The sequence below is a fragment of the Elaeis guineensis genome, chromosome 1 (assembly GCF_000442705.2).
Source record: "Elaeis guineensis isolate ETL-2024a chromosome 1, EG11, whole genome shotgun sequence".
In the NCBI taxonomy this organism is placed as follows: domain Eukaryota; kingdom Viridiplantae; phylum Streptophyta; class Magnoliopsida; order Arecales; family Arecaceae; genus Elaeis; species Elaeis guineensis.
The window spans coordinates 101,916,813-101,927,800 of record NC_025993.2 but is presented as its reverse complement, the minus strand read 5'-3'; the positions used below and the strand labels follow the sequence as shown (position 1 = coordinate 101,927,800).

Here is a 10,988-nt window from a genome sequence, read left to right as displayed (position 1 = left end):
AATGGGGTCACAAGCAAGGGGACCCTCTATCACCATCTTAAAGAGCGAACATCGGGACTTGCTATCAACTTCAAAAGAGTTTGATGTCCTTCATTGAATTGATATCCCAGTTAGGAGAGGAGTGTGCTGCCTGGCTGAAGTGTGAAGTCTCGTCTCTTCCTATCAAGTACCTCAGCCTACCATTGGAAAGTACAAGACTGTTGGGTGGATGTCTGGCCAGGACACCACCTCCCAAGATCCTTTCAGTACCACGCGATGCAGCAGGAAGAAAGAAGAAACAAAACAAAAGAAAAACAATCAAAATACGTGGATCAGCCACAAAAGGGCTCGCTTCCACGGGGCATGCAAACTTCACTATGAAAAAGAAATTTTACAAGAGGAGACCTCACCCTCAACCCTTGTACACCCAATTCTCTCTCACCTGAAGTTCCCCTCACAAAAGCTCTCTCTCTCTTGGAGACCCCCTTGAACCCCTGAAGTGCCTGGCGACCGCTGTCCAGGAGCCTCCTGCTCTTTCTCTCTCAGCGCCCTCGCCTCTCTCTCTCTCTCTTCTATCGGGTTCGTACGGCTCTGTACGGCGAGAAACCGAACCACTTCCTTCTCTGTTCGTCTCAGGCCCTTTTAAAGGGTTAAACAGAGCTTAAAACCTAATTAGATTAGGTTTAAGAGTTCTAAACAAGCCAAATCAGCATCCCAGACCGTCGGATCAAGATCGGGAGCCCCCTGGGCCCTTAGATCGTGCTCCGGTCTATGGAATAGTATCGTGGACCGCGAGAAACGCGTGGGAAACGCCCACGTGGTCCACAGGCCCCACCGTGGACCGCCCGGTCCACGGTGGACCGGGGCAAGGGGGCCAGCAGGCCGCTGGCCTGGGCCGGCCAGCGCGCGTGGGCCTGAGCACGCCCCGCTGGGCCGCGCGCCCACCTGGGCTGCGCGCCCCCACCGTGCGGGCCTGGGTCGCACGTCCCGCGTGGGCCTGGGTCGCGCATCCCGCGCGCCGCCGCCTGCGGCCGCACCGCCGGTCGCCGGCGGTCCACCACCGCCTCGATTCTCATGCCGACTTCAAAAGCTCGTATCTCCTCCATCCGAGCTCCGATTCAAGTGATCTTTGTCTCGTTGGACTCCATTTTTCGCCACGAACCTCGCTGTGGGCTCAATGTAGGCTGAATCTCGAGGCATCAAATCCTAACAATCTCCACCTCGACTCGATATTCGGCCTCCTCCAAACTTCGAGAGCTTCTGGATCTCCTCGCCCCCATGCCCTGGGGCAATCGCCTGCTGATCATGGATGGGCAAACATGGGAGTCGAGCCAGGCTGCTCGATCCCATCTCCATCGTATGCTGTGCTCCTCCTGACCTGAGACCTGCTCGGGGCATCGTCCTGCGGCAATAGGAATCTCACCTTGCGATGTCACCTCTCGTCTTCCCGAGTCTCCTGTCTCGTGCCCGATCCACCTCATGGAGCTCCACCTCACTCTGAGCTCCACCTGGCTCCCGAAGCTCCACCTCGCACTGGGCTCCCTGCCAGGTAATAATATCCTCTGCTCCCCTTCTTCCCCTCCAGCACAATCCTATCGTCGCGTAGCACCCTCAGGATTTCTCCACCAGCTACCGTCCTGTAGCCTCTCGAATCCAGTCTACTAAGTGAGATAAGATTCTACCTGAAATCGGGTATGTATCGGACTTCCCCCAATCTCCTCACTGCACCATCATGTGTCCTCCAGCTGACCGTCCCAATGCCTCTGATCGCACAGCTCGATCCATCCGACAGATATACAGTGCTCTCACTGTTCTCCAAGGAGTCAAACTGCTCCTCTCTGCAACACACATGATAGGGGCATACAGAATCTAATATCCACTACTGAGAAGAAGTAGATACCTCGTCAGATATCTCCAGGATATCTCCATCTGAATCACTGCCGGCCGTCGCTACAGCAGCCACCGTCCAATTTTTCAGTTGAGGGCAATCTCTGGCTAGATGCCCCAACTCCTCACACCGATAACACCTGGTTTTGCTCAAGTCCCTCCTGGACTTAGACCGCCCTCGTTGCGATCTCCTGTCGCTCCGTCTACCGCCTCCTGCTCCTCCAGAAGCCACCAAAGCTAAGCTACCATCACCTGAGCTCGAAGCTGGGTTCTCTCTCCTGAGAACCTCATTCTGGAGTATCGCCGCAGTGACCTCGTCCATCTTGATAGTGCTCTTCCCCACTAGAAGAGCAGTCACCAAGGACTCGTACGAAGGGGGAAGCGACGCCAGCAAAACCAGCGCCCTGATCTTCTCCTCAACGTTCTCGCCAACGCTGAGAAGGTCGGTGAGGATCTTCTGGAAGTGGCTCAGATGCTCCTGCATGCTCTGTCCCTCAGTCATCCGCAGTTGGTAAAACTACCTCCAGAGGAAAAGAGTGTTGGTGAGAGACTTCGCCATGTACAACTCCTCGAGCTTCGATCACAGCACCGTCGGGGAAGTCTCGCTCAGCACATGGATCACCACCTCATTCGCCAGGTACATGCGGATGGTACTCACCGCCTGCATCTGTAGCCGTTTCCAATCCCGTACCTCCATGGTAGTCGGCTTCTCATCGCACAAGAGAGCATCGATCAACCCCTGTTGGATGAGCACGTCCTTCACCCTTGCCTGCCACAAGGAGAAATTGCTCTTACCATCAAACTTGTTGATCTCCATCTTGATTGTTCCTGTTTTCTCCATCTTCAGTCTTGCTCACCACCGCTGCAATCTGCATCTTTGTACCGTCTTGCTCTGATACCACTTGTTGGGTGGATGTCTGGCTAGGACACCACCTCCCAAGATCCTTTCAGTACCACGCGATGCAGCAGGAAGAAAGAAGAAACAAAATAAAAGAAAAACAATCAAAATACGTGGATCAGCCACAAAAGGGCTCGCCTCTACGAGGCATGCAAACTTCACTATGAAAAAGAAATTTTACAAGAGGAGACCTCACCCTCAACCCTTGTACACCCAATTCTCTCTCACCTGAAGTTTCCCTCACAAAAGCTCTCTCTCTCTTGGAGACCCCCTTGAACCCCTGAAGTGCCTGGCGACCGCTGTCCAGGAGCCTCCTGCTCCTTCTCTCTCAGCGCCCTCGCCTCTCTCTCTCTCTTCTATCGGGTTCGTACGGCTCTGTACGGTGAGAAACCGAACCACTTCCTTCTCTGTTCGTCTCAGGCCCTTTTAAAGGGTTAAACAGAGCTTAAAACCTAATTAGATTAGGTTTAAGAGTCCTAAACAAGCCAAATCAGCGTCCCAGACCGTCGGATCAAGACCGGGAGCCCCCTGGGCCCTTCGATCGTGCTCCGATCCACGGAATAGTGCCGTGGACCACGAGAAACGCATGGGAAACGCCCACGCAGTCCACAGGCCCCACCGTGGACCGCCCGGTCCACGGTGGACCAGGGCAAGGGGGCCAGCAGGCCGCTGGCCTGGGCCGTCCCGCGCGTGCGGGCCTGGGCCACGCCTGTGCGCGCCTGGGCCGCACGCCCGCCTAGGCCGCGGGCCCCCCCCGTGCGGGCCTGGGTCGCGCGTCCCGCGCGCCGCTGCCGTCCGCCGCCGGTCGCCGGCGGTTCGCCGCTGCCTCGATTCTCGTGCCGACTTCAAAAACTCGTATCTCCTCCATCCGAGCTCCGATTCAGGTGATCTTGGTCTCGTTGGACTCCGTTTTTCGCCGCGAACCTCGCTGTGGGCTCAATGTGGACTGAATCTCGAGGCATCAAATCCTAACAAAGACTATCCAAGCTAACTGGACTGTTTTGATCTAGCGCATTGAATCAAGATTGGCCACTTGGAAAGCTAATTTTCTTCCTTTTGCGGGGTAGCTAACATTGGCGAACTCTATACTCACCTCACTACCTCTGTTCTATATGTCCTTGTTTAGATTACCTGCTTGGGATACCAAGAGGATTGATTCTTATCGGCGATCCTTTCTATGGAGCGATGCTTCTTCTACCAGCGGCCTCTCTGACAAAGTAAATTGAAAAACCATGTGCATGCACAAGGATGAAGGAGGTCTGGACGTAAAAGATACCACTTAATTAAGTACCTCCATGCTAAATGGGGTTGGAGGATGCTATCGAAAGGGTCTAGTATTTGGAAAAAAAAAAAAAAAGGTGTGGTTGACTTATCATAAAAAGTTTGGACACTCACATGCAGTTGGAGGCCTATACAACATTACTCAAATTTTTGGTGTGATGTCATACAAGCTTTACTTGTCTTCTGGAATAAAATTCAACACATAGTTGGGAATGGCATAGAAACTCTCTTTTGGAAGGACAACTGGCTGTGCGAGGCACCCCTTCAAATCTTATTCCCTGCACTACATTCGCAAAATTGAAGCAGAAATGGCACTGTAGCACATTTTTTTTAGACGGCGTGCCCACAGATGGACGATTAAACCACCTTCTGACCCATATTCTGAAGCCCATGTTGAATTTCAGCAGCTCATTCACTTGTTAAACATGGCACTTTCAACTCAGAAGATGAAAGGATATGTTGGAAGGTCGGGCGCTCAGATACTTCCACCTGTGCCAAATGCAAGTTTGCTTCCCCTCTTTGGAATCTCTTTGCACCCTTGAAAATCAAATGCTTCATGTGGTCTCGTTGGAAAAACAAATTGAATATCAGAGAAGTTCTTGGCAAAAAGCTTGGACAGAATTTAGGAGGCTGTGGGATTTGCAGCACTGCAACAGAGTCTATTGATCACCTCTTCTCCAATTGCAACCTCTTGTCAAATATTTGGAAAGCAATCTGCTCTGTCCTCCGGGTTCTTCATCCTCAGTCATCTTTCAAGTTCCGATGTCATGACTGGATCCTAAGTAATTTTTGTTAAAAAACTCAGCTTATCACCTCATGCTCTTGGCGGCAGTTGCATGGTCCTGCTGGAAAGAGCATAATGCTCGTCTTTTCCTACACAAGATGTCTTCTATTGACAGTTTTGCTTCAACCACCTGGAACTTATTCAATGATTGGTTGGTGCTTTGTAAAACCACAGCAATGCCGGAGTTCGGAAATATTTGGGTTGCAGTGAGAAGCTTAATCGAAGTTTTGTAGGAACTTTTCCTGTCTTCTTCCCACCGTCCAACAGATTATATCTTCTTCCTTCTGTTTATTCTGATTACTCTGGTTTCACGCTCTAGCTTTTTTTTTTTCACCACCCACCAAGATGCTTAACTGCTCTTCTCATACGAATCTCTGATTATGTCATCCTGCCTGAATTTTTTTCAGGCCCCGTAAATTTTTCTGAATCTGAATAAAATTTTGTGGTGGCTGGTGGAATTGGTAAAATACAAGGGGTTATGCGGCGTGTTAAGGCGATTGGACCTGGTCCAAGTCATAAGTAGACCAAGACTGCTGTCAACTAACGTAACAGGCCAACTCTCTTGGTTCAACTACCATATTTCCAAGAAGGTGCATGGAAATGCTTGTGGATGGAGTAAATGAAGGGTCATATGGAAGTTTTCTAGTGATAATTTCTTGGAAATTTGGGTGGCTAATAGAATCTGCAGAAAAGTCATGACAAATAGAGTCTAGATACGCAAGAGTCACTCTAGTATGATCCTAAACTCTATATATACCTACAAGGGATTCATTCATCAAAGTGAGCAAATAATGTGTTTAACATCTCCAAAATTAGTCTCTTTATAATTTATGTTTGTTTGATCAATGAAGTGTTAAGTTCTTGCTTGTTTGATTCTTCAATATTATTTTCTTGAGCTCTCTATTTTATCCTACCATGGGTATGGATATGTAAACTAGTGCGTCTAGCTAGTCTTACTTTTTACTCTCTTTCTACCATGTCCTCTGTTCTTTTTCACCTCCTGCTGCTGCTACAGATTTTTCGCTCCTGCAATGCAATCACCCAAGAGAATCCCTACAAACTCTCACCTTTCTGCCAGTCTTTTGATTGCGGGAATGGTCTCAACATCAGCTACCCATTCTGGCTACGCAACGACACCAAGTCAGAGCACTGCGGCCATGAAGGTTTCCAGCTCTCCTGTGAGAATGGAATCCCTGTCCTCACACTCTCCATTGATACCACCTACTACATACTCCACATCGACTATGTGAACAAAATTCTCACCATCGTTGGAACCGATGTCTACCATGTGACTGCATGTCCTGTGCCTCGTCAGAATTTTACGTTCTGGCCTTGGACGTCGGCTCCTCCCTTCTATCTGACTCCTAATGACATCAGCGTCACCATTTTACTCAACTGCTCTGCGGCCACCTATTTAGGGGAACAGTGGGGATGCCCTGAGAAGATTTACGGCCAGAGGCCCTCTTATGTTTTCCCAGAGGGTGAGGTTCCGATGCAGTCTGATTGTGGTGAGAATGTGGTGGTACCAGTACAGCAACCGCTGCTTAAGGCGAGCAACCTGACAGATGTTGATCAGGTTCTGCGGCGGGGCTTCGAGGTGGCCTGGAACTCAACCATGGATGGAGAGTGCCGGTGGTGTGAGCTATCTGGTGGGTTCTGTGGCCGGAGAAATATCAATAGCAGTTATGGCATTAGCAATCAATTCGTTTGCTATTGCAGTAATGGCCGAGCACAACTCGTAGACTGCTATGGTGAGTAATCCTTTATTCTAGTTCATATTCCTTGTTCAAATTCTTCTTTGTGCTTCCTAAGTTAAGACGCTTACTTCTCCGAATTGATTGTAGCACTTTCTTCATATATACTCTTCAAACTTTACTCTCATGATCCTTTTTCAAACCATAAGCCCATTGTTCTTCTACATGATTGAGAAAAGAGTAAAACAAGATTGCTTAGATTTGAGAAATCTTTTCTTTCTTTCTTTCTTTCTTTCTTTCTTCCTTTTTTTTTTTTTTTCTTTTTTTTTAATGGAAGGGAGGGAGAATCGCCCAATTTTATTTGCACCAAAACTGGCGTGTTATATTTCAAATTAGAAGGCCAAAACAGTGAGACAATGAGGAAAACAGGAAAGTCTACAGGCGGCTAGACATTTATATCTATTGTAAGGTGATCTAAATAAAGAATAGAGGGTTGGAGCCATAAAGTAAAACTTGAAAAATATTGGTTCGATGCCTTTTAGAGGGCCCCAACTGGTTAAATCGGTAATGTCAATAGGTGTTGGATTGCAGAGATCTATTTCAGTTCCACCCTCACCCCAATTTTGACTAGGTCGTATCAGTCATACGTATTTATAAAAAAAGAAATACAAGGGAAAAAGAAAGGGGGTTTTGGTGACATTAATAGGAAAAAGATAAATGGTTCAAGAAAATGCAATTATTGTTACCTTTTAAAGGAAGAAATTCAATAACTAATATGCATGATGGGAGGATGGTTGAGCTGAGCCCACCTAGAGGGCAAAATACAAGAGTTCTGAAACTGAGAAACGCTTCTGATAGGTGTCTGAAGTAAGGTTAAATCTTCAAAAAGTACAGTGGAGGACCTTTGACTTTCTAAAAATCAATATACACATACATACATATACTTATATATGTATCTATGAATGTACATTTGTATGTATGTATGTATGTATATATATGATTAGGAGCTAGTTACAACTTGTGTAAATCTTCTAGAGTCGCACCTTTTTTGCACGAGACAATGGGAGTCCTACAATGATTTAAGTCATTAGATGTGATCTATTGTTTTTGAACTGCTTATATACAAAACATCATGTGATCTGAAAATCTTAAAAAATTTAAATAATATGAAAAAAAATGACCACTTGATCCATAAGCTATGTATTTTTATAGTACATATTTTTTGGTGTGTTAGCAATTTAGAGGTAGTATATTACATCCAACAACTCGGATCATCCATATAGGATTTTATCGTCCAACTCAAAAGTGGATGTAACTTGAGCCTAGCCCATATCTATATATATATATAGTAGTATTTTCGAAAATTATTTCTGGTTTCTCATCATGGTTGCATTGGATGAAGGATAGGAGTTGCATTGATATGTCTCAAAGATGAAATGCTATCATGACAAAAGAAATTTACACATAATGGTAACAAGCCTAGTTCCTTTTTCTTTTTTGATAAGCAAGCCTAGTGGTGCTGAAGCATATCATGCTTGGATTTAAGTCTTCCTACATATTTTTCTGACTTCAGGACAAATATCCATGAGGTTTGGACAATCAGAGGGGACTGAGAAATAGATCCAATGGTTGTTGACTCTTCGAACAGGGTTCTTCAATGTACTAATTTTCAATCTGGTGTAAGAAGGCACAGATTTAGGCCACGTGTCTGATGAATCATTCTTGTTTTAATTTGGTTGAAGTTGATAATCTTTTGTTTCTAAGAAAAGGGGTGTGACCATTTGGTTAAGCCCCAATTCACACAAGGTTCAAGTTCCTCATCTAGGAAGCAGCTGTGCTTTTATCAGACACCTCGTACCTTTATTTCTTCAAGATCTAACTAGTTACTTTTCAACCCTCTCTTCCTCTCATTCTAAGGGCATCAACACGTACCTCTTTACTAATTGGCTAGAGCTATTTGACTAAGTAAACTAAGAAGTTACAAAGGGCCAACACTTGATATAGATTGTAATGTCTTCTACCAGAAATATGAGGATATATTGCAGACTGATAACCTCTCTTGCCTCCTAAAAAAATGCAGATAGATAATACTTACTGAATAGAAATTGGTTGAAATAGATAAGGTAGCTGTTTTTTTGGTACTTCTTCAGTCATTTCATGTGATGATTATTGGTATTGCAGGGCATTCAATTATTTTGGAATGGATTGGATTTTCAGGTAACACTTCATATTTTCTATTTGGAAGCAGCTTATACCAGATCTTCTTGACACCTTTTTCTTTTTGATGATAAAGGAGGCTGCAACAGCAGCCACCAGCTTAGACCAGATCTTCTTGATACTTAATGCAATAACTAACCCTAATACCTTAAAGCATATAACATATGACTCTTTAAGCTAACATCAAACCATTTCAGAAACAAAAACTAATTTCTTACCTTCATTTCCAGTTGCAACATTAATTCTTGGAAGCTCTGTCCTTGCTCTCCTTATTTTCATGATTTGTCAATGCCGTCAAAGTTGGAAGAAATCAAAGAGCACGCAAAAGGTGGAGAACTTCTTAAAGAACTGTGAACCCCTGTCTCTGAAACGATACAGGTATGCGGACATTAAAAGAATGACCAAGTGCTTTAAGTTTCAATTAGGACAAGGAGGTTATGGTTGTGTGTATAAAGGGTGGCTTGACGATGGCCGCAAGGTGGCTGTGAAGGTCTTGACTGACTCCAAAGGCAATGGTGAGGAGTTCATCAATGAGGTAGCCAGCATTGGCAGGACTTACCATGTTAACATTGTTACCTTGCTAGGCTTTTGTTCGGAAGGGTCTAAACGAGCTCTTGTGTACGAGTTCATGCCAAATGGATCTCTGGAAAGATTCATATATATTGATGAACCGCGAACAACACGTCTTGAATGGGAGAGGTTATACAATATTTCGCTTGGCATTGCTCGAGGGCTAGAGTACCTGCACCTGGGATGTACTACCAAAATACTACATTTCGACATAAAGCCTCACAATATATTACTAGACAAAGATTTCTGTCCCAAGATCTCTGATTTCGGGTTGGCAAAGCTGTGCCCTGCAAGAGATTGTAGCATCTCTCTCCATGGGACCAGAGGAACGGTGGGTTACATTGCACCAGAAGTATTCTGCAGGAACTTCGGTGGCATCTCTAGCAAGTCTGATGTCTATAGCTATGGCATGATGGTGCTTGAAATGGTTGGAGGTAGGAAAAACCTTGAAGTGAAAGCAGAAAATACTAGTGAAATATATTTTCCACACTGGATATACAAGCATTCGAACCTGGACCACTTTCTAAAATTATGCAGAATAGCTGATGATGTGGAGGAAGAATTAGCAAGGAAGATGATATTAGTGGGATTGTGGTGCATACAGACTTTGCCTTCCAATCGGCCTTCCATGAGTAGGGTGGTGAACATGTTGGAAGGAAGCATCGGTGATGTACAAATGCCACCCAAGCCCTGTCTATCTTCTCCCCTAAGATCATGCCATGGTTCTCCTTTGACATCAAGTCCTGGAGATTCCTCTAATGAAATAGACGAGCAATATCCAAGTGCGTGTCATGGTTCTCGGACAACATGTCCTGGATTTCTCTTGAGTTGAATTTGGATTTATAATTTGCAGCTTGCTCCTTTCACTGGGTAAGTTGTAGGATATATAGAAACGATGCTCAGCTAGAATAATGATAACCCTATAACACAACGTATGTGCGACTTAGTCTTTACATTATAAAAATTAAGATAGTTGAAGAATATGAATCAATGTTGCGTTCTGTTTGTTATGTTGAGTTCTGTAATCTGAACCATGTAAAATTGATGGCAGTTTGAACTTTGTCTCCGAGTTGAATTCCATATGCTCTGTTGTAGCCTCTCTTTGGTTTATTTCCCTCTACCTCGGAAAGGCTATAGAATTTAGTTTCAGGGTCTCCTGGAGGTGCGGGTTTGGAATGAGGTCTTGTTCTGGACGGGTGCTTCCAAGCATCTTCTCTCTTTTCATTCTCTCTTTTTCCGGTCTCTTTCCCTGTTTCCAGCCTTGCTTCTTTTGACCCCTGTTTCATCAGTTTTGATGAAATCTGACATGGATTCTATCACGGTTTCTTAAAAAAAAATAAATAGAGCAAAGGAAAAAAGAAAGAGAAAAGGTCTGACACTGAATTTTGCCTTATGATGGCAGTCAATCAGATAGTTTTTATTATGCAATTTTTTTAATATTTCATGTAGCTATAAAATTATGATCAAGGTTTGTGCTTTTTTTCAGATGACAGTCATGGTCTTTCAGGGATGGCATAGTTATTGAAAATCTATGATCCAGTAACCGTGGTAGGTACAATTCGCACTGCATAATGATCACATCTTAGAAGTAGCTATAATGCAGAGGGAATCCTCCTTGCAATTCCCTAAAGAAATGATATATAATTCTTTGCAATTCCCTAAAGAAATGATATATAAT

The 10,988-nt window shown here is 45.0% G+C and overlaps 1 protein-coding gene across 2 annotated transcripts; it reads left to right on the top strand.

Annotated features, from left to right (window-relative positions):
• Window positions 1-5,645: 5,645 nt before the first annotated feature.
• LOC105060802 (LEAF RUST 10 DISEASE-RESISTANCE LOCUS RECEPTOR-LIKE PROTEIN KINASE-like 2.1) lies at window positions 5,646-10,376 on the top strand. 2 transcript variants are annotated; one of them, XM_073250809.1, is made up of 2 exons: window positions 5,646-6,580; window positions 8,705-10,376. In XM_073250809.1, exon 2 carries the CDS (start codon window positions 9,018-9,020, stop codon window positions 10,140-10,142), a length of 1,125 nt encoding a protein of 374 aa, XP_073106910.1. In that variant the 5' UTR covers window positions 5,646-6,580; window positions 8,705-9,017; the 3' UTR covers window positions 10,143-10,376. The 2 variants fall into 2 exon arrangements, with proteins under 2 accessions (XP_073106910.1, XP_073106911.1); XM_073250810.1 differs by having other exon boundaries at window positions 8,705-8,963.
• The last annotated feature ends 612 nt before the right edge of the window (window positions 10,377-10,988 follow it).

Excerpts from the sequence above, each read along its gene's own strand:
- LOC105060802 (XM_073250809.1), top strand. The coding sequence starts at position 9,018 with ATGATTTGTCAATGCCGTCAAAGTTGGAAGAAATCAAAGAGCACGCAA.